General features: G+C 39.2%; 1 protein-coding gene across 3 annotated transcripts in view; it reads left to right on the plus strand.

Moving 5' to 3' along the window:
- The first annotated feature begins 7,786 nt into the window (after window positions 1-7,786).
- The window catches only part of asb11 (ankyrin repeat and SOCS box containing 11), a 127,561-nt gene continuing 111,176 nt past the window's right edge, over window positions 7,787-24,171 (plus strand). For all 3 annotated transcript variants that reach the window (XM_039745065.1, XM_039745063.1, XM_039745061.1), the window contains exon 1: window positions 7,787-7,993. In XM_039745065.1, coding sequence (XP_039600999.1) covers window positions 7,816-7,993 — 178 coding nt within the window. In that variant the 5' untranslated portion in view covers window positions 7,787-7,815. The remainder of the gene's footprint in view (window positions 7,994-24,171) is intronic.

Genomic DNA, 24,171 nt, shown 5'->3' on the forward strand with positions numbered 1-24,171 from the left:
CAATCATGCAACTTCAGTTCTGTTTATTTTCTGTAAGCCTGTAAAATAGTTTGCCAAATTTGTCTTACCAGTTTTTGCTGATATATCTCATTTGGTAAATGATATGGTTAAAAATATTGACCATTAAGTGTATTTTAAAAATGCTAATGATGAAACTGGTTTCTGCATAATAAACCTAATTCCGAGTTTGTAAACATTCTCAAAAATTAATTGAAAGCTAAAGTATAAATTTGAGAATTTGACACAAGCATTTTTTATTGAAATAAAGAACTCATTGCAACAAATGTCTTAATCTGAATATTCTTGTTGATTTTTTATATTATCCTTTTTAATCATAATTGGTTCTTTGGTTTCTCTGTTATTACTAATAATTGTAGTTTAATACTTAAATACTACTATTGTTATATCAATATATTTGATTTAAGACCTGTACTGCACTTTGTTTCATTTATTGAAAAATTAATCTGTACTGATTTTACTTCATGAAATTTCAAATCTGTATTTTGTATTATAAAGTATGCCGTGAAATTTTTATTACACAATGTGTTTTTAAAATTGCCGTTTTTTTTATTTTAATGCAAAACTAACATTAACAAATTTTATATATATTCATTGTTGGTCACCTTTTAATTGTGCATTTCATCTGTTTGTTTATAAACAACAGGGGTTTGGCTTTCTGCTTCTAGGTTTATTTGGTGTCTTGGGATTTGTTTGCAGGAAAAGAATCCTGTGAACTCCACTGAATTCTCCTGTAACAGGTGAGAGATTTCATAATGTGAATAAAGGCTATTTGTTAAAGCTTATTACTATGTGTCTAGCAGTGTGGTCCTCAGATTGGTCAACCTGCTACTTCAGACGTGCACAGATTTCAGAAAATTTGCTCAAAGTGTTCTTGCAGATAAAACAAATTAATGGTTATCTCTATGTCACAATATGTATTTACATAAATCCTCTGATTTTATAATAATAATAATAATAATAATACTAATAAATAATACCATTTATATATATATATATATATATATATGTATTGTGTATATATAGTGTCTTTTATAGGGTCAAAGTGCTTTATAACTTTGGATGCAAATAACAATCACCTTCAACACCAAATAAAGGTAAACACAGGAAATGCAGTGTTTTGAGTTAGAATAAGAGATAACAAACCAGAACAAAAAATACAAAATATTTAAAACATTACAAGAAAATCCTGAATAAATAACATTATCTGTGATTCAGAACATATCCTGAGCACCTGGGATCTGTTCCAGAAAGTGAGATTATATAATCTTGGAGTTTAGAATGAATCCCAGTTTGTTATAGCGCAGTTTCATACCAGTGATTTAGACGGTTCCAAAACACTGGATATCAGTCAGATCCTACAACTCCAGATTGGTTAATCTGGATTTAAGCATGTTCATAGCAAAATTTACCAGCACTGAACAGCCAATCAACCATAAACTACAGTGGGAACAACCTTCTTGCCAGCAGAGCAAGAGGTGTTGGTGACAGTGCATGACAATTATAAGCATACCCTCCAAAAGATGAGCCACATAGCAGTAGTAGGCAGTGAAAGGAAGATGATGTGGATGAATATCACTAACAAGACTTTGTAAAAATGGTTAATCAGTTAATTGTTTGGTAAATTGTTACATTGTGCAGAATGTACTCCTGACAGTATTATTCTATTTAAAATGTTATGTGCCGTTAAAATAAAGTATTGTATTCCATTTTTGTAATATTAATATCGTCAAAAAAATGTTAAGATCTATGACATAAAGTTTTAAGCGTAGATATAGTTGTTCTAATTGTCACCGTGAGAGACATTGAATGTTGTTCAGTCTACACTGAATCCTATATCATCCAGTAATTACATGACAAAAGAATACAAACATAAAGATTTTCATTGACAAATCTACAACTGGTGACTGGCAGTTACTAGTTACCCTGGTTATACCCGAGACCCTGGATATTTGGCCTCAACTTTTCTATTGTAATTATGTAAGTGGCATCTCATAGTTTTTAAGAATGAATAAGAGAACATATTGATATTTGTACTGGGTATTTAATATACATGCTTGTGCTTCATTCATAAAAGCCATCAGCCATAAACTACAATAAAATGCCAAAGAATATTGTTGACTTGTTCTATTACAGAACCCTGAATTGAAATTATTAGTAAACATTGGTATTCGCCAAGTAGGAGAGTCTTCAGAGGTGTATCTTTAAAAGGCCTGAGAGTCTAAAGAAGGGATGAAAGTGGTCAGCTTCTACCTCCAGAGAGTGTATTATATAAGTTCTTATCACTTACAAATGTTTCAGTTACAGTATTTAAATCTGATTGCCCAACCCGCGACTCTGAAATTTCTCTTTGATGGTGGTCATTTATCTTTGCCTCAGGTAGATGGCTTGTGCATTTGTGCATGTGTGTGTGTGCAGACACCACTTCAAACTTAGGCATATTTTTTGCAATTGCTGTGCCAACACGTTTGGCATCTCTGATGTTGTGAAGAAAACTGCCAGGTTAGGCTAGGTGAGGTTTTGGGAGCATGCACTGGTATAGCACATTGCAGCACTCAGCTCACAACCGAACAGCTTGGGATTCTGGCTGGCAAGCCCCCAAGTAGACGTGGTCAAGTACCCCCCTCCAGAAATGACCATCTATCTACTGCAACCAGGTGTTACATGGGCCTGATGCCCCGTCCAGGGATTGCTTCTGCCTCCCACAAGATGTTTGCTGGGACACCTGTGACCCTCGATGAAATAATTTCTTGTAGCAGTACTGTGTCTGTTAAATGTAAGAACCCCGTATTTCTGTCCTTCCATTTTCTTTCTCCATGTAACCAATCACTACAATATAAGTTCTGTAATAAATGTAAAACCAGCTGTAAAGTTTAGAATGCTGATTCACTAAAACATTTAAGGAACATTGAACAATCTTCAAAATCCATGTTTAATTATTCCATCCATCTATTCATCCAGTGTTGCATCAGTCCCAGCAAGCATATAGCACAAGGCAGGAACAATCCCTGGACAGAGCACCAGCTCATTGCTACCACTGTGGCACTGTGCCCCCACATGTTTAGGTATTTACAGTATACATTATTTAAATGAAGTTAACAATTTATCTGTAAAATGTAATATTTATACTTTAATGCAATCCATCATAACAAATGACATTAAGTACAGTATACATCCTAGTATTCTAACAGCACACAGTGCCAAGACGATAGCTCTTGGAAATCTAAATCAACTTAGAAGCCATTCATCATCATCTGTAAATAATCGCTCTCTTCTATTAAATTGAATCAAATTCCTTTATTGTCATTGTATGATACAACAAGATTCTATATCCAAATCCTTCATAAACCTATTTTCCTATAAAATGATATAACAATAATTATAATAATAATAAAAAAACAATAAAAATATATATTATGAAAGCATAAGTACAATATACATGTGCAGATAGTGAAATGGTTCATAAAGTGGCACAGGTTGTGCATTATTACAGTTGTTGTGCAAGTTTAGAGTGAAGTAATTGTAATTATAAGTACAAACGGTTCTACCGGGAGCACTTGATGGACTGATAGAGTGCGTTTATAGCTCTTGGGATGAAACTGTTTCTGAGCCTCGAGGTCCATGCAGAAAAAGCTCTGAAGTGTTTGCTGGATGGGAGAATTTCAGATGGATTGTGTGCATGGCTGAGTGGAATTCATGAAGATGCTGGTGGCTTTCCTGAGGCAGCGTGTGCTATAAATATCCTTTCGGGCTTTCTGATCAGCTGCTGTACACATGTGATTCCACACACAGATACAATGTGTTAAAGTACTGTGAGTGGTGCACTGAGAGTAACAGCTGTGGTATTTGGAATAGTTTAGCCATTACTTGCACCATTATATTGTTATAGAATAATTACAATCAAGTGCCTTAAATTTGTAAACAATATGCAATTAGTTTCAATATATTTAATAAATCCTGCATTATTGATGTGAAAATGAAAAAAGGGAGACCACCCAGAAACAGTAGCACTGCTTTGATGCTGGGTGTCGCCAATTTGCAAAACCAAGCAGAAATTTGCGTGCGCAAGGGGGAATGCTGCCCTGAAAATGTGCATGGCTTTACACCAAGTTTAGCTTTTATACATCTCAAAAGTGTGCGTGTAAATGGGACTATACAACAATTTTGTGCGTATGCACCGTTTATAAATGAGCCCCCTGGTCACTGGAACAACAATCTTGTCGGCCAAACTTGCCTTCTCATACTGTGAGATCCCAAGGAGTTCCCAGCCCAGACAATATAATCCTCCCAGTGAGCCCTAGGTCTTTACCAACATCTCCTCTCAGCTCATCTTTCCCATAAAAGCTCCACAAGGAGTTGTCCTGGAGGTATCAATTGGCTCCTCTCTCTATAGAGGGTCAGTAGTTCTACTCCTATCCTCTCCCAGATGTCTGCATCTCTCACCCTACGTCTAAGGGAGAACTCAGCCACCCTGTGGAGAAAGCTCATTTTGGATAATTTTACTTGTGATCTCATCTTTTCTGTCATTAACCAAAGCTGGGACATAGATCAACTGGTAAATTGAGAGCTTTGCCTTCTGGCTCAGCTCCTTTTTTATTACTACAGATTGGTGTAGTAACTGCAAAACTGCACTACCTGCCGCTATCTGTCTGCCAGTCTCACTATCCCTTTTCCCCTCATTTGTGAACAAGAACCTGAGATACATAAACTCCTTCAGAGGACTATGGCCTCATATTTGGAGGTGCTGATTCTCTTCCGTGCCACTTGCAATCCATCCCAATGTGTCCTGGAGTTTACAGCCCGATAAAGACAACAGGACCACATTGTCTCCTAAAAGCAGTGATGCATTTCTAAAGCCACCCTCCCCTCCCCAGCTGTGCCTTGACCTCCTGTCTATGAAAATCACAAACTGGATAGGGTACAAAGCACAACCCTGATGGAATCCCACACCCACTGAGAATGATACTAATATTTTTCCAAGTACAGTATGTGGACACAATTCTTACTGTGATTATGCTGGGACCAAATAGCCCTTATTAAGCACTCCCATACAGAATCATTTAAAGAACACAGTCATAGGCCTTCTCCAAGTACACAAAACACACGTAGACTAATTGGTCGTCCCCCACGCTTCCTCCAAGATCCTCATGAGGATAGAAGGCTGGTTCAACAACAACAACAACAACATTTATTTATATAGCACATTTTCATACAAACAGTAGCTCAAAGTGCTTTACATATTAAAGAATAGAAAAATGAAAGACACAATTATAAAACAAAATAAATCAACATTAATTAACATCGAATAAGAGTAAGGTTCAATGGCCAGGGGGGACAGAAAAAACAAAAACTCCAGACGGCTGGAGAAAAAATAAAATCTGTAGGGATTCCAGACCATGAGACCGCCCAGTCCCCTCTGGGCAGGTTCACTATCCTAGACCTGAGGTTCCACAACTAGGAAGAGTCTCTTTTCCAGGAATGCTGAAGAGTGTGATCTCCTGATAGTTGGAAACCGGTCGCCCACTCCAGAGGCACTGCCCCTGACTACCTAGCAACTCTGAAAAGGAGTGTCAGCCATGACAGCCTAACAATGTTTAGAGCCTTTAGCACTTCTAGGCAGATCTCATCCACCTCCAGTGCCTTGCTACTGCAGATTTGCTTAACTACCTCAGAGACCTTCCTCAGGACTTCTGGCTGTGCCTCCTCAAATTGTTCCATCCACTGCCAGACTACATCTTCTGTCCAGGTTAGCAGCACTCAACTCTTGCTGGGAGTAGCCTGGGCGAAGCCCTGCCCTTCTGAGTTGCCTGATGGTTTCCTAGAAATTCTTTGACCTGAAGCGATAGTCACTTTGTGTGATCTCTCCTAACTCCTCCCACACCTTGGTTTTTCCTTCCTTGACCACCATGGCCTCAGTGGTTTTCGAATGGTCCGTACCCCTCTGCTGTTTTGAAAGTCTTCTATGCAAACTATACACAGAAAGCATTCTTCTTCAGCCTGATGGCATCACTTATATCTTGTGTCTACTATTGAGTTCTCTGGTTGCCAACTCAAGAGGCACTTAAGGCCATCAAGCCACAGCTCTTGGCCCTTTGGATTTATGAAAATCTCTTTTGGAGGTGTGATTTGAAAGTCTCCTGGACAGGGTTCTTTCCCAGGCATTCCCAGTCCACACTCACTACTCGTTTGTGCTTTCCATGTCTGTTCAGGCGCCACCCTCACTATCTGACAAAACTCGCCAACAGGTGGTGATCATTGAACATACGTCCACAAATCTAATGATACAATTATAAATTCAATCATAGATCTTTGGGCTAAAGTGCTCTGGTATGAAAAACATTTAAGAGCTACCTTATGATTGAAAATGGTGCTTGTTATGAACAAACTATGCCTAGCACAGAAGTCCAGTAACAAAACACTGCTTGGTTTAGATTTGGAATGCCATACCTCCCAATCATGCTTCTCGAGGTTTCTCCATCGTTACCCATTTGGGCGTTGAAGCTACCCAGTAGAACTATGGAGTCCCCAGCTGGAACCCTTTCCAGGATCCACTCCAAGCACTCCAAGAAGTCCTGGTACTCCAAGCTGCCATTAGGTGCATAAGCACAAATGGTAGTCAGAGGTCTCCTCTCCGTGACCTTCATCCCCATAGAGGCAGCCCTGTCATTCTTGGGTAGTAGCTCAAAGAGAAGCCTGTTCCCACCTGACACCATTCCCCTTGGTAACTCCAGAGTAAAAGAGAGTCCAGCCTCCTTCGAGAAGCTTCCAGAACCAAGTGAGTGGGTGGATGTGAGCCCAGCTATATCTATTTGGTAATGCTCTGCTTCAACCACCATCTCTAGCTCCTTCCCTCAAATGAGGTTACATTCCATGTCCCAAGAGTCAGTTTATATGTCTTGGTTCCAGTCAACCAAGACATCTGCCTCCATCTGCTGCCCAGGACACATTTTACTCAACTCCTATTCCTCCTGCAGGTGGTGGGCCCACAGGAGGGCAGTCCCTTGTTTTAGGTTTGGGCTATGCTTGACACTGTGGCAGGCCCAGCAGCTGGATACTCCCCCCATTAACAGACAAGATACTCTTTTTATCTTGATAAAGTTAATAATTACTGTTTGTGCCCTCGAATACTCCTTCTTAATTACATTTTTGTACCACTAGCTCCACTGCCACTTTAAAATATGGCATCAGCCTGCTCCTCTTCCAATGTGCATTCCTATAGTGGGTCAGTCATGATACCCACTAAGATAACATAACTTAAGAAGAGAACACAAATTACTGCTAATGGAATCACTATAAATATATTGTTAATATAGTGTGTTTACTAACTGAACAGACTTCATTATATTTTTCTTTCATGTAACGGGTTATTTAATTACGTTTAGCACTGGATTTTAAAACATGCTTTTATACTGGGCCACTTCCATGAAGCATGTTATTAAGTACTGTAAAATGGAAACAAATGCATCACATAGTAAGACTCTGGGGCTAAAGTGGAAACACAAAAGGCTTTCTGGCAGGTCCCTTGGTGCATATATTTATATTTAAACATTGATCTCCCTTTGTATTAAAACTCTAAAAATACCCAACCATGAGCTTTAAATTCCACTGCCTCCCCTTTGTCACAATGCATCACCAAAAAGGAAACTTTGTGATGCCATTAAAAATGTATGAACCAATTATATTCTTAGCAACAGACAGCCACACTGACTCTAGCAAGATTTAAAATAGAAGTCATATGATACCAAGAATAGAATGACAAAAAGTTGCAGCCTCATTTTACTATCAGCTACTGACAGCATGGAGGACAGCTCTATACTAGCTGCTTTCTCAAATATTTATGTCACAATTTTTGCATTGTTCTGCTTCAAACTTTTAATAAAAATCAGTCTGGCTCTGCTGACCCACTTTTACATCGTCCAGGGCAATAAGAAGGAAGCAGCAAGAATTGCAGAGGAGATCTATGGAATAACTCCAGGTAACGACTCTAGATTCATTTCCTGCATTGATGTGAGGTCATGTCAGATCTCTGTACACTTTTTTATGCTCATGTTGGCCTTTATCACGTGGATTTCTAGTAATAAGTAGATTAGGAATTTAACAGCGCTAAATAGTTTAATTTTAAATGATTGCTCATGGAAAACCCAGTGATCTCAGGTTCAGTGAATGTGAGGTAACTTTCATTCAATTTGTTTGGGAGGCAGGCAGCTCTTTGTATATTCTGAAATCAGTCAAAGGAGGAGGGATGTCCCCTTTATTTCACACCTCCCATTTTGCCTTTTAATTTCAAATAATTATCTTAACTCTACAATGGCACTACTGAAAGAAAACTGTAATCTAGTGAGAGAGAGAAAGAAGGAAATAAAAATACAATTTATGTTGCAAAGCAGCTGCAGCGTTTAAAAAATGTTGGCAGCATTTTAATTGAAAACAATAAAACAAGAGATTATCCAAATTCTCATCTTCTATTAAAAGAGATTTTTGAGACATGTCCAGTTCTACAGGGTAAAGACAAATTAAACTTGATCATTGTATTACAAATAACTTGGACTTAATATATCAGAATAAATACCCGCAGGGTTCAAGGAGAAAGCTCAATCTGTGAGTAGTCCAGCAACAAAGTAGATATCATCATTTCCTGGTTTTGGTTTGCTGATACATAATATAGTCCAGTGGTTCCTAATAAGCCTGAAAACATTTTTTTTCATTCATTGAACAATTTCCTTGTTTATATACAGTATATGAATATCATATACAGACATGAACAAATTTGTTCTTACCCCTCTACAAAAAAAAAAAACAATTGTTTCTGAAATAACTTGAAACTGATTGGCATAATTGGCACTCATTTTTGTTCATTCCGTATTGAACAAAAATCAGATTTTGCTTTAGAGTTTTGATTCAAAGAAAGATTTCAAATAATAACACAAATGAAAAAAAAAACATAGACAAAAAATGGGACCCTTAACCCAATATTTTGTTGCACCATGTTTAGAGGCAATCACTGCAAACAAGCTATTCCTGTAGCTCTCAGTGAGACTTCTGCACCTGTCAACAGGTAGTTTGGCTCAATCTTCCTAAGCAAACTGCTCCAGTTCTGTCAGGTTGGAAGTGTGTGTTCTGCATGTTTCAGCTCTTTTCCATAGATGTTTTATAGGATTAAAATCAGGGCTCTTAGAAGGGCAACTTCAGAATAGACCGATACTTTGTTCTTTGCCATTCTTAGGTACCTTTAGCTGGGTCATTATCCTGTTGAAGCTTTCTGACACTGTATGTTTTGCTTTGGAATGTCTTAATAGTCTTGACATTTCGTTGTTTCGTGCACAGACTGAAGGTATCTTTTGCCAGATGCTGCACAGCAAGCCCCAAAACATAACAGAGCCTCCTACGTGTTTCAAAGTAGGAATAGTGTTCTTTACTTTTAAAGTTTCATATTTTTATCTGTGGACATAGAATTGACGTGACTTGCCAAAAAGCGCCAGTTTTGTCTCATCTGTCTCAATGAACATTCTCCTAGAAGTACTGTGGGTTGCCAATATGCATTTTGGCAAATTCCAGTCTGTCTTTGTTACATGAAGTTCTCCTGGGTCTTCTTTCATTGAGACCAATGTCACTCAAAATCTGCAGGATGGTGTGATCAGACTCTGATGGAAATTTAGCTTGGAGGATACTGATGTACTGATACTTATACTGATGGAAGTTTAGCTTGAATCTCTTTGGAAGTTGTCCTTGACTTTTTCTCTAGTATTCTCACTATCTTTCTGCCCATCCTGGGGTTTATTTTCCTCTTGTGGATGTGTACAGGGAGATTGGACGGAGTCCTACGGATCTTAAACTTCTTAATAATACGTATTTGCCACTGTTGTCACATCAAACTGCTTGGAGGTAGGCTTACTGCTATTGTCTTTAACATGTATGTCTATAACTTTCTTTCTGATCTCCTTAAACAACTCTCTCCTTTGCTGTCTCAGGTCCATTTTCAGTGTGAGACACACAAAGATGCCAAACCACAGAGTGACTACAGTTTACTCCATTTAAATAGACTAAATAACTGATTGCACGATTGGAGAGATGTGCGAAGCTAATTAAAGAAAACAGCTAGTTTAAAAAATCACTCAAATCCAATTACTTATGATCTTTTTTAGGGGTACAAAACAAATGTGTCTGGGCCATTCTGGAATATCTTTGTAGAATATGCAATACTTTATCTCTTTTAACATTTGGTTTGCTTTATTTGATGACATGTCAAAGGCATGCAGGTATGCAGAGAACAACTGCTTTTCATTTAATCACTTTTCATGAGGCATACAGCACATTTTCAATGAGCTGTAAGAGTGCCAACAAATTTGTCCATGTCTGTAAACATACTGTATTTATATATATTTATATACATTCATGCAATAATTTCCAAACGAGTTTTGTGCAGATTTACATTGCAGAAGGCCATCATCACTGGCACATGGTTAAAAAACAATCCTTGACAGAGTGAAAGTACACGACAGACCCATGTACGCACACATTTACATTAACATGAGGCCAATTTCAAATCCCCAAATAACCTAAAATAGACGTCTTTGGGGGTACAGTTGTGAAAGAAATTAATAGAACGAATGCAAAAGAGTTGGGACTTCATGATGAGATCTCAGTTAATTTGTTATTTGTTGTAAAAGGAAAAGGTAAGTCTGCGGTGGGCTGGCGCCCTGCCCAGGGTTTGTTTCCTGCCTTGCAACCTGTATTTGCTGGGATTGGCTCCAGCAGACCCCCGTGACCCTGTAGTTAGGATATAGCGGATTAGATAATGGATGGATGGATGGAAAGGGTAAGTATCCTGACTCAGTCACTTTACCTCTATTATTGGTTCTGATATATACTTTAAATGCAGGCTAGTATGCCTCAGTGGGCAAATAAAGTTTAGGGTCACAGGTATTCTTTCAGTTTGACAGTTTAAAGTGTAAAATTGTATATATATACTAATATATACTGTATTCACTGACTCACTCACTCACTCACTCACTGACTGACTGACTCACTCATTACTAATTCTGCAACTTCCCGTGTAGATAGAAGGCTGAAATTTGGCAGGCTTATTCCTTGCAGCTTACTTACAAAAGTTAAGCAGGTCTCATTTCGAAATTCTACAAGTAACGGTCATAATGGTCGATAACAGTAGACAACATCCGCCATGTTGAACTTTCTTATTTACGGCCCCATCTTCACGAAATTTGGTAGGCGGCTTCCCTGCGCTAACCAAAACTGATGTACATACTTATTTCGATGGTATGGCACCACTGTCGGCCGCCATATTGAACTTTCCAACATCACTAATTCTCCAACTTCCCGTGTAGGTAGAAGGCTGAAATTTGGCAGGCTCATTCCTTACAGCTTACTTACAAAAGTTAAGCAGGTTTCATTTCAAAATTCTTCGCATAACGGTCATAACGGTCGACAACGTCCGCCATGTTGAACTTTCTTATTTATGGCCCCATCTTCACGAAATTTGGTAGGTGGCTTCCCATTGCTAACCAAAACCGATGTACGTACTTATTTCATTGGTATGATGCCACTATCGGCCGCCATATTGAACTTTCCAATGTCACTAATTTTACAACTTCCTGTGTAGGTAGAAGGCTGAAATTTGGCAGGCTCATTCCTTACAGCTTACTTACACAAGTTAAGCAGGTTTCATTTCAAAATACTACGCGTAATGGTCATAATGGTCGACAACGTCCACCATGTTGAACTTTCTTATTTATGGCCCCATCATCATGAAATTTGGTAGGTGGCTTCCCTGCGCTAACCGAAACCAATGTACATACTTATTTTGGTGGTATGATGCCACTGTCGGCCGCCATATTGAACTTTTCAACGGTCTTTGTTACTTATGGGCCCATCTTCAAGAAATTTGGTACGCGGATTCCCAATTCCCAACTGAATCCTACTTACGTACATATATACGTCCATAGCCTGCAGCTCAGTCACCGTGTGAGGCGGCGTTGGGTCCCCCATCCCAACGCCTCCCACGTTGTTGGCTGCCTGCCTATATAAGGCCGTCAGTCGCTCCGGTCTCTACATTCCCTTCTTTGCTTCGCCACAGGATTCACATCTCCCTGCTGATAACTACAGCCTTTTTATTTAATCCACGGCTTCTCCGCTGTTTTATTGTTCGTTTATTACGATTATAGTTATTGTTTAGGTATTTTAGACTTACTTTACATTGTTCAGGTAGCCATTTCCTTTATCATTCCAACCGTACCCCCATTAACATGTCTATCGAGGTGATCACCATCGATCAAAGAACTGTCACTTACCAAGTGGTTTCCATGCTCGGAGATGGCACCTGCCTTTTCCATTCTCTGTGTTACATATTGCACGGCCATATCAGGCTCACTCTTGATATCCGGAGGAACATTGTGTCTTATGTATTGAATGACTGGGACAGGTTCAAGGTGTGGACTGATGACGGTACAGGAGATAATTATACTACACAGGAGCACTAGAAGAGTGAAATGCTTAAGCCCTTCACCTATGGTTCTGCATGTGAGTTGATTGCTGCCGCTGAATTGTTCGGTTGTCACTTTCAAGTGTACCGAAATGGCCAAATATTTTACACCTTTGGACAACCGTCAATGCCTCTTAAACATCTTAGACTCACAGGTGACGATTTCAGTGGTAAACACTTTGATGTTTATGAATGTTTAAACTCTCAAAAGCTGGATGTTAAGTTATTGATGAAACCGGTTGTATGCTTACAACGCTTGACAGATGCTGAATGTCACTTCAACACATCTCCTGCAAATACTGTCGTAATTGAAACAAACCATGAAACTCAAACCGATTATGACAGCAGCAATCCAAGCTGTGAGATTTGAAACACGATTACTGTTCACATGGCCAACTGTACGTTGCATGCTTAAGAGTAAGCTCATCGCACAGCTTGGTCATATTACAACCAGAGGGCCGAACTCACAATGTGGTATACAAAGAGATCCTTAACAAATAATTATTGGTATATTTTCCCTTAATTTTCTTCTTAATAAAAATTTTAAGCCAATACTTAATTTTTGCTAGTATATATATTGTGGAGGATTGCCGGCTTTCCATGCCGGTCCGCACCCCCAGGCCGCCAGGAGGAGCTCTCCCGACAGCAGGATCGTGCCCCGAGGTCCAGCAGGGCCTTAGGAACCTTGTAGTGTTTATACACAGCCCTGCTGGATACCTTGGGGGCCACCAGGAGTCGCTGTGGGGGCTTATGGGCTCTTTTGTGCCCTATGAACCGGGATTACGTCACGGTCACTTGATTGGAAGGAACGACGTGCTCCCGGGTTGAAGAAAAGGACTGTTTGCCCTGACCCGGAAGGAATAAGGAACTGTGGACTGTTGGGACAGGAACACCTCCGGGTCAGGGACTATAAAAGGACGGTGCCTCAGTCCAGACACTGAGTTGTGCTGGGTGGGAGAGGAGCAAAGTGTCTGGGCGAGGAGGAGAGAGTACTTGGTTTATTGGTTATTTATGAGTAGTGTGGAAGGTGCTTGGTGCACTTTGTTAAAAGAAAATAAAAAGGTTGTGGACCTTTACCTCTTGTCTGGAGTTGTACCTGAGGGTTCAAGGGTGCACTACTGCCCCCTACGGCCACTATATATATATATATATATATATATATACAATTTTACACTTTAAACTGTTAAATTGAAAGAATACCTGTGACCCTAAACTTTATTTGCCCACTGAGGCATACTAGCCTGCATTTAAAGTATACATCAGAACCAATAATAGAGGTAAAGTGACTGAGTCAGGGTACTTACCCTTTACAATTTTACACTTTTCAGAATCAGTTCATCCTAATATGGAAGACATTAAAAGGAAGGTTGGAGTCCATTTCTGCAGCCTCCAATGCAGGCAGAAACCATCATTTATTGGGTTACTTTAGAGTCATCAGTTATCATACATGTCTTTGGGACGTGGGACTAAAATTGGATTAGCAGGAGAATAACACATGGCTCAAAAGAAAATTTAAACAGTAACTAGGCCTGGGTCCAATCCCATGTAGTGCAGCTGCGCCGCAAGGAACTCTACAAATCACAACAGAAACATCAACATTTATTTTTATTGTATATTTTCAAGCACAACTTTTAGCTCATAGTGTTTTATAAGATGCCAAAGAATAAACTGCAGGAAAAGAAAAAGCAAATTACAAATAGATAAGAATATCTCTATATATAATCTTCATTTGGATCTTGATCTTTGTTTGTCCGCGAATTAATTAGAAGAAGAAGCACTAGATGGCAGTAGAGAGACAGCTAAAACATAGGCATTGCATTAAGAATCTCCTCCAGGCTTATACTACTGAAGACTGTAGTACTCCAGTCACACCTCAAAACACAGACATCCAAACTAAACAAATTGTTGTGCTTTAAATTAACTAAAGAGATCTTAATTTAGATCTTGATCTTTGTTTGTCCGCGAATTCCATGCACGCGTAGACCACCTTCCAGTTTAGTACGTTGTTGTTACTCACAGATGTCAACAATGTGCCGGAATAACGAAAGGGGTGGTGGACAGTGTTACGCTGGTTAGCTCCTGAGGCCTGGTTAGAGAATGAGATTGCCGAAGATAAAATGTACATGCCTACGTAACATATGAATGAAAGAAAGACAGTGGGTAAAATGAATGACAACGTAACAGCATGTTCCGGAAATTATTATTGTTACGTTGTAGCCGGCGAGTGCTGCGCATCTCACAGTTGTATCGTGGCTTGCTCACATGTCAGTGAAGTGATCCCTAGCCTGGATACCTATGTGTCCCCCTTTTATAACCATTGCTCTGTGTATATTGCCTTACTCTTTGATTGCCACAAAGCAAAATGCGAGATTGGAGAAAGGTTGAGAAGACATCGTGAGAGGAAACGACAGCGTCGTGAAAACGAGACGGACTGTGAACGGACAGAAGCAGAAATGCACCTACACCACCACATAATTACTATTCGGACAGTGATTCCGACTAGACCGTTCCTGTCGAATCAATGTCCAAGGGTTTTCTTTTGTAATTTTGTTTCCCTTATAAAAAATCATAATGCTGTGCGACGAAGGGCCCAGTTCACGACTGGCAGCGTTTAAACAGGGAGCCCCTCACAGACAACTTTAACACGCGCAACGTAGTTGGGCGCACATGGCTAGTTAATGTATAAATGTGATACCAAAAATAGTAAATAAAAATAAATCAATATGTATTTACAGTACATAACACAGGTTTACAATTAATAGATAGAGTCCTTATTTATAAATACGATTTTAAGTCTCTAAGTCCAATGCTATGGTGGAATCACAAGGGAGAACAGAAACAAGTTTAAAAAAATGTTCTGGTGCGAGATGTTTTATTAAAAAAAACAACATAATTTGCAGGGCTTCCGGGGAAAAGCTTACCAACACCCATTGGGCATACTACCTAACATAAATGTGCTGAAGTAGTTCTTATTACTTTAAAATTTTGTCCTAGAGGATTTGATACAGTGAGTCTCATCGACAGTTGCAGTAGTCCAGCATTATAGAAGGGTGCACAAAACTTTGATCACATGGTGGTGGCAACAGAAAAACAGAAACGAAAGCAGAGAAAAGTAGAGGTTAATAATGATTAATGATCACTGACCTAGGTTTGTTGCCTGGCCAAGTCATTGTCTCTTTCGAGAGCTAAAGTGGGCTTTCTGCAGTTTCTTCCTGATATATACAGTACATGGTATGGTATATGCTGTCTCTAAATTTACCAGCATTATGACTTAGGATAGATATGTGCAAAAGTACATCTGTGATGTACTAGTATGCTGTCCTGGGTGGCTCCCTACTTTGTTACAAGTTCTTTTAGATTAGATTACATAATGTTGATATATATATACAGTATATCATATAATATATATATATAATATATATATAATATATATATTGACTGTGCTTATGCAAACGAAGATGAGATAGTCAGGGATAGACTAGTGTTTGACGCAAACTCAGCGAAAGTGCGAGAGAAACTTTTAAGTGCCGAGTCTTAGCTAACATTAAATAAAGTCTTGGACATGGCAAGATCGCACGAGATAGCATAAGCACAGCTGAGAACCTTCAATGCATGTACTCCGAGCGGCTCACGTGAACTAACTGTGAACACAGTATGCAGAGAACAAGGAAGAGCTCCAAAGAGCGCTGAACAAAAAACGCATTACACAATTGAGAAGGCAGCAAAAGAATATGAAGCGAGTGAGGCATACAAGCATATTCATAAGTGCAGCTACTGCGGAAACAAAGCAGGTTGTAAACCTTAAGTTTAAATTAAGTTCATAGACAGGCTGCCGCTGGCGTTTGTCATGCCTACGACAAATATGATATTGGCGAGATACAAGTTTAATGAGAAGACACAGGGTATAAACGAGACTTTTGATCACTTTGTAACGAAGTTAAAATTGCTGGTGAAGGACTGTGCTTATGCAAACGAATAGGAAAGCAAGGTGTAAAGCTTAACTTTAAATTAGGTTCATAGACACACTGCTGCTGGCATATCACGCCTAAGACGAATACAATATTCGTGAGATACAGTTATCTTTATAACGGTTGAGAAACACGGAATATAACTTGAACCCAACACATCCTCCAAATACGAACCTGATTGAAAGAAATAATGATAATCAAATCCTTGATGACAGCAACACTCATAACAGTCACAAAACAATTACATTGACAATCATGTTACTTTATTTTTAAAATGTTTCCCTTTCTTTTTCCTAACTTCTTTAACACACTACTTCTACGCTGCCAAGCGCGGGTATTTTGCTAGTAGCAAATAATGCAGTTGTAGTAAAAGCATTTTTTATGTGTTTACATACAGTATGAACATCGTGAGTCACAACGCAGAAGCTTCGGAGGTTAACTGGATTCAAAGCCAAAGTGCATTATGTGCGTTGAACACCAGTTACAATGGGATAACTTATGTTATCACTTTCTTTCTTCCATCATAGTGCTTGACCACCTTCATTTTTGTGTCGAGATCAATTGCTTTTTCTCCTGTAATTGTAAGACAAATGTAACTGAACATAGTCGAAATCGCTGCAGGTAATAAAATGAGATTGAGATGAATGAGTCATGGCATATGAAGCTGGTGTGGCAAAAATGCTGTTTGCCTGTGAGTCGCGATAGAGATCGTAAGTTGAATGGTCATTACTCATGTGAAAGAACCAGCCTCAACAAACACAAAAAGGTTTGGGGCAGCTACCCATATATCGTCCCTTGCTGCAAAAAGGTATGAAAATTGACACTGATGTGCATAGGTTGGAGTTCCAGACTGAAATGAGGTACATGGAATTTGACTGGCTTTTTAAGGCAAGATCTGGAACCAGAACTGATGTTCTTGGGGAAGGAACCGGAAATTATGTAATCCCTGGGCCCGGAACTGGAAATGACATCCTTCTTGGGGACAGCACTAGAAGTTATATTCTTAGGGGCCGGATCCGGAAGTGACATCATCCTTGGAGCTGGAGTCGGAAGTGGTGTCTTTATGGCTGAATCATGCAGAATTTTCCGTATTTGGTCTGCAGAAATAACAGAGGAAGGTTTAGTGCACCTTGTCACCCCTGGCCTGGCACAGAATTACCATCATTTAGTCCATTCAGCTTCCTACTATGCGCACATGTATGACACATGCATAGTTTGTAAGTCGACAACTACCTGTATATACTAAGTATATACAATATATACAATGTAAAGTAGTCAGTGTACAGCTTGTATAACAGTGTAAATTTGCTGTCACCTCAAAATAACTCAACACACAGCCATTAATGTCTAAACCGCTGGCAACAGGGGTGAGTACACCCCTAAGTGAAAAATGTCCAAATTGTGCCCAATTAGCCATTTTCCCTCCCCGGTGTCATGTGACTCGTTAGTGTTACAAGGTCTCAGGTATGAATGGGGAGCAGGTGTGTTAAATTTGGTGTTATCGCTCTCACATTCTCTCATACTGGTTACTGGAAGTTCAACATGGCACCTCATGGCAAAGAACTCTCTGAGGATCTGAAAAAAGAATGGTTCCTCTACATAAAGATGGCCTAGGCTATAAGAAGATTGCCAACACCCTGAAACTGAGCTGCTGCACGGTGGCTAAGACCATACAGCACTTTAATAGGACAGGTTCCACTCAGAACAGGCCTCGCCATGGTCGACCAAAGAAACTGAGTGCACGTGCTCAGCATCATATCCAGAGGTTGCCTTTTGAAAATAGACATATGAGTGCTGCCAGCATTGCTGCAGAGGTTGAAGGGGTGGGGTGGGGGGAGGTCAACCTGTCAGTGCTGAGACCATACGCCGCACACTGCATCAAATTGGTATGCGTGCCTCTTCTAAAGATGATGCACAAGAAAGCCCACAAACAGTTTGCTGAAGACAAGCAGACTAAGGACATGGATTACTGGAACCATGTGCTGTGGTCTGATGAGACCAAGATAAACTTATTTGGTTCAGATGGTGTCAAGCATGTGTGGTGACAACCAGGTGAGGAGTACAAAGACAGGTGTGTCTTGCCTACAGTCAAGCATGGTGTTGGGATTGTCATGGTTTGGGGCACCATGAGTGCTGCCGGCACTGGGGAGCTACAGTTCATTAAGGGAACCATGAATGCCAACATGTACTGTGACATACTGAAGCAGACAATGATCCCCTCCTTTTGGAAACTGGGCTGCAGAGCAGTATTCCAACATGATAACAACCCCAAAAGAAAGCTAAAGAAACTGAGGTAAAGGTGCTGGACTGGCCAAGCATGTCTCCAGACCTAAACCCTATTGAGCAACTGTGGGGCATCCTCAAACGGAAGGTGGAGGAGTACAAGGTCTCTAACATCCACCAGCTCCGTGATGTCATCATGGAGGAGTGAAAGAGGATTCCAGTGGCAACCTGTGAAGCTCTAGTGAACTCCATGCCCAAGAGAGTTAAGGCAGTGCTGGAAAATAATGGTGGCCACACAAAATACTGACACTTTGGGCACAATTTAGACATTTTTCACTTAGGGGTGTACTCACTTTTGTTGCCAGCGGTTTACACATTAATGGCTGTGTGCTGAGTTATTTTGAGGGGACAGCAAATTTACACTGTTATACAAGCTGTACACTGACTACTTCAGTGTTGTCCCATGAAAAGATATAATAAAATATTTACAAAAATGTGAGGGGTGTACTCGCTTTTGTGAGATACTGTATATATATAATCAAACTCTAAGGTCTGTTTGTCATGTCTAGGTTTGTGACGCGACAAAAGAGAAAATGTGAGGAGGAGTAAAGGCTTACACTGAGAGTCACCATCAAAGACAGAAAGTATAAAACTGGACTGGAGGCAAGAAATGCCCCACAAAAATAATGACCGAGTCTGAGAAGCAGTTTTGCAGGATTTATTTAAAACACTCACATAGATACCTGCCTCCTTGCCCCACTACATCCTGCTCCAGCTCATTGTGCTTCCTCTCTTGCTCCCACTTTTCTCTCCCATGATAGATTCTTTTCAAAATCCAAGTTATCAGAAAGCTTTGATCACAGCCACATTTCTTCACTTCATGAAACTTTTGTTTATCATTGACCGAAAGCAGCACCTTGATGATCTACATTAGGAACAATAAGAGTCCTGTTTGCTGAAAGAAAGATCCTCTTGCATTGTTTCTTCTGAATGTTGATTGGTGATGAGGGATCAGAATGATCAGAATATTCCTGCTTCACAAATAACTGGTGTTTAACACTTTTTATAGTAAAACTGACAAAACCACACACACACACTCAAAATCACACAATGTTGGTCACACACACTACTGATTAAGCATATCTGTAAGCAACGACCCATAAAACTTTAGTTCATCGCTGATAGAAAGCAGCACAGTGATTTCTGTTATTCCCAGAGGCGGCCTTAGGGGTGTGCGGGACCTAGGGCTGACGAACCCCACGCAGGCCAGTTACGTCAAACTCTGGTGCTTGTATGTGTGGACTGTATAAAGTTGCACACGAATTTAATAAAAATAATGTTAACATACACCAGATTTTCTCACTACAGTATTCAGCAAAATTTTTGCAAGATAACACGCAGACTTTATCAAAATATAACAATATAATCTATTAAAAAAGTGCAATTCATAATTCATGACAATAGCACGACAGTGCAAAATGCGATGCGGTGTCATGCGGAAATTAGCAGGGCCTCTTCTAGAAAAGTACCCAAATTGCAAGTACACTATACTGTATATCTATACTGTATATCTATACTATACTATACTGTATATCCTGGATAATATAACTTGACAAATCTGCTCGAACAGGACACGCAGACCTAAAAAGACCTAAGGGCCCCCTTAGGCACATGGCCTGGGGCGGTCTCCTGACTTGCCACCCCACAAACACCACTCTTGGTTATTCCTTATTGGTAGTGTTTCATTTAAAGGTGGTCTACATCAGGAAGATTAATAGTCTCGTAATCTGAAAGGACAATCTTCTTTTTAGGTGTAAGCACTTGCACATTTACGCACTGATGTACAAGTACAGAATATCTAAAGTGGTGTATCTGAACTGATTTGTATATATTTAAACCGGTCTATCCTTAATGGCTAAATATCCAAATTGGTGTATACAGTATATATCTATGAACAGGTGTTAGGAAGATATCTGTGCTCCATGGAATTCAGTGTCTGTCCCTTTACATTTGGTGCAAGCACCCTAAGGTGTGATTGTTACTGATCTTCTTGTGTTTGTGCATCATTGAGCAGGAGTTTCTATTTTGAATTAATGCATGCAGAATGCCATCCTGTCTGTCTGTAAACATGCATGCGCAGCCGTCTGCCAGCTGTTTCCTCACACACAGCGACGTCATGATGTCTGCGTTCTAAAGTTGTAGGTGTGTTACAAGTTATGGTCGTTTTACCAGGGTGCTCTGTGATTGACGGCGGACAGAAAACTTTGTTAAAATGGTTTTGAAAAAGGCCACTTGTTAGTTTCATTTTCTGTCATTTTGGCATGATTACTATATGTTCTGTTCCCAATAAATTCTTCAAATCGAGCATCAAAGGGGATGAATCTCATTTTCATAGCAGGTGTCATTATCCTATAAATTACTTGCACAGTTGTTTATGGGAGATTAAAACATATTAAATGTATTTAAAAAAACTTGCAGGGAGCAGTCTATGGCATTCCTTATCTAATGGGCTCTCTTACAAAATGAACTCCAGGTAGTTAAAGTTGTGCACAGTTTCTGTAATAATCCTATCAGGAAGTCTTCTATACCACTTTCATATCTATTGTGCCCCATTATCTTTTCCACCAGAGTGAACACACATTTCTGTACCTTGGTCCTTGCTGTAGACATATGCGTCCCCTGTCTTTTGGTGAACACTAGACAGCAAAAATTGTTCAAAATTTGTTTTAAGAGATTGTTCAAAGCCTTTTTTTTTTTTTTTTTGTATAAATTTAATGTTTAATGTGCCCCTCCATTCCATCCATTGTGGGGAACACTCTTTTCCATGGCTAGAGCAAAACAGTAGTGTGCCCTCTGACTGCTGCTTAGAAAATAAACACTAGAGAGGTAAAATTATGCAAAATTGCTTTAAAAGATTGTAGGTAGTCTTCTGTATCATTCTTTTCTCTACCATGCCACTGCATCCCATCCACTGGAGGGGACACTCATTTCCATGGCTAAAGCAAAACCGTACAAATGTGTGCCCCCTCTCTTCTGTTTACAAAATTATCACCAGACAACTAAAATTCTTCCAAACATATTTTCAAATGTTGCAGAAAGTCTTTTAAATCACTTTCATGTCTAATGTGGCTTTCTATCCTTTCCACTGGAGGGGACACTCATTTCCATGGCTGGATCACAGCCAGGCCATAGAATTGTATGTCCCCAGTCTGCTGCTTGCAAAATAACACTGGACAGCTAAAATTGTGCCAGATCTAGTTAAAGTGATTGTATGAAGTCCTCTACATCACTTCCGTGTCTTCCGTGGCCCTCTATCCCATCCAGTGGAGTAGAATTACAGAATTGAATACCCCCTGACTGCTGCTTGCACGATAAATACAGAAATAATAATAATGTACAAAATTGATTTAAAAAGACTGCAGGAAGTCTTCTATATCATTTTCTGTCTATTGCGCCCTTTTATTCCTTCTGCTCGAGGGAACACCTATTTCCTTGGTTGGGCCTTTGGCATAGAAATGCATGCCCCCTGTCTTCTGCTTTCAAAATGAATACTGAAATTATGAAATTGATCAAAATGTATTTTAAAAGATTGCTGAAACCTTTCTATATCATTTTCATGTCTACTTTGCCCCTATGTCTCATCCACTGGTGGGGACACTCATTTCCATTGCTGGAGCAGAGCTGTAAAATTGCATACCCCTTGACTGCTGCTTACAAAATGAACATTACAGAGACAAGATTATGCAAAATTGATTTTAAAAGATTGTAGGAGTAGGTAGTCTTCTTTATCAATTTCGCTTCCACTAAGGCACTGCATCTCATCCAAAGGAGGGAACACTCATTTCCATGGCTGGAGCAAAGCCATTGACCTGTGTGCACCATGTCTGCTGCTTTTCCAAATGATCCCTGGATAAGTAGCATTATCTAAATCCATGTTAAAAGACTGATGAAAGTCTTCTACATCACTTTCAAGTACACTATGAGCCATTGTCCTCTTTACTTGAAGGGACACTCATTTCTAGAGCTGATTGCTGCTTACAAAATAAAGTAACACTAGACAGCTAAAATGGTTGTTGGATTGTTTGTTGTTGTTCTTTATTATATAATATTTATTTATTTATTGAGTTTCTGTAAAAAAAGAAAAATTTCCCTTTAAGGATTCTATCTACAAGTAGATAGCAGAAATAAACTGTATGAGGCTTTGAACGATTCATTTTATTTGTCAAATGATGTACCAATTATCCACTGATACACATGAGTATGCATTTCTATGACAAGTCAACATAAGAGCCCATAGACAAACAGCAATCCAGATGTTAAACATTTTATTGAACGTGTTTTGTTATTATAGTCTGTTAATTAAAAACAATGATTATAATTAACAGAAAACTTGGCCATTTTTAATGTCAACATATAAACCAGGCCACTAATATCAGTAGTTTTATACAGTAAATTCCAGAATGTGCACCAATAGCACTGGCATTAACTTCTTTCTAAGTATCCTTTGTCTCCTAAACTGAACAAATAACTTTCATATTCCTCTTGTTGCATTACTTGTCTATTTTGAACTAGTACAGGCTATCCCCTTGAAAAATTATATTCACACAGCAATCGATAATATGGTGCGATGTAAAACACTTTAAACAAACCACCAAATGAACGTTTTCTTTATTTAAGTTGACTTCCTCAATGGATCCAAAGCTTACAACATAAAACACTACAGAACACATACACAAATATTTTCAGTAGCTTGTTTGAAGTTGCCTTGAAAATTGGTAGTATCCATCCTCTATCCAAGCCCTTGTTTTGCAAAAGATTTTTACAGACAAGGTCCAGAAGACAAAAACGAAGACTGGAAGAAATGTCAGTCTAGTGCAGCGTTTCTCAACCTTTAAGTATTTGGGACCTGAGTTTTCATAACAGTTTTAATTGTGCCCCCCAAACGTTTGTTTGAAAGGAGCCCACTATTACCAATTTGTTCTTTTTTAATTAATGATATATCATAGATACATATTTTATTATACATACTTAACTTTTATCAAAATTTATCTATATATTAACTCTATATTTATTTTTCTACTATCGGAATGTAGTTTAAGTTAATTTGTTTTGGTTTCAATAGATATTTTCATATTTTCATATTTTCGATTCTTGTTTTCTTTTTTTCACATCTTCGCACCCCTCTTTTTGTTATTCCGCTCCCCCCTAGGGGGGCCTGCCCCACAGATTCAGAACCACTGGTCTAGTGCTTGCCACACTCACTCTTTCTCACACTACTACAGCTTAAAATTTCAATGTAAATTGAGACTAAATTTATAGTACTTAGTGCTCAGCTTGAAGATCTTAGGCAAATGCTTATGACTCGTATTGAAATAGTTGAACAGTTGACATTCGCCACTGATGGAAAAGCAATAGCTACGAAATCAGAATGCAAAGTGTTCAGTGGCAAACTGGCTGTGCTGGAGG

The sequence above is a fragment of the Polypterus senegalus genome, chromosome 2, assembly GCF_016835505.1.
Source record: "Polypterus senegalus isolate Bchr_013 chromosome 2, ASM1683550v1, whole genome shotgun sequence".
Lineage (NCBI taxonomy): Eukaryota > Metazoa > Chordata > Cladistia > Polypteriformes > Polypteridae > Polypterus > Polypterus senegalus.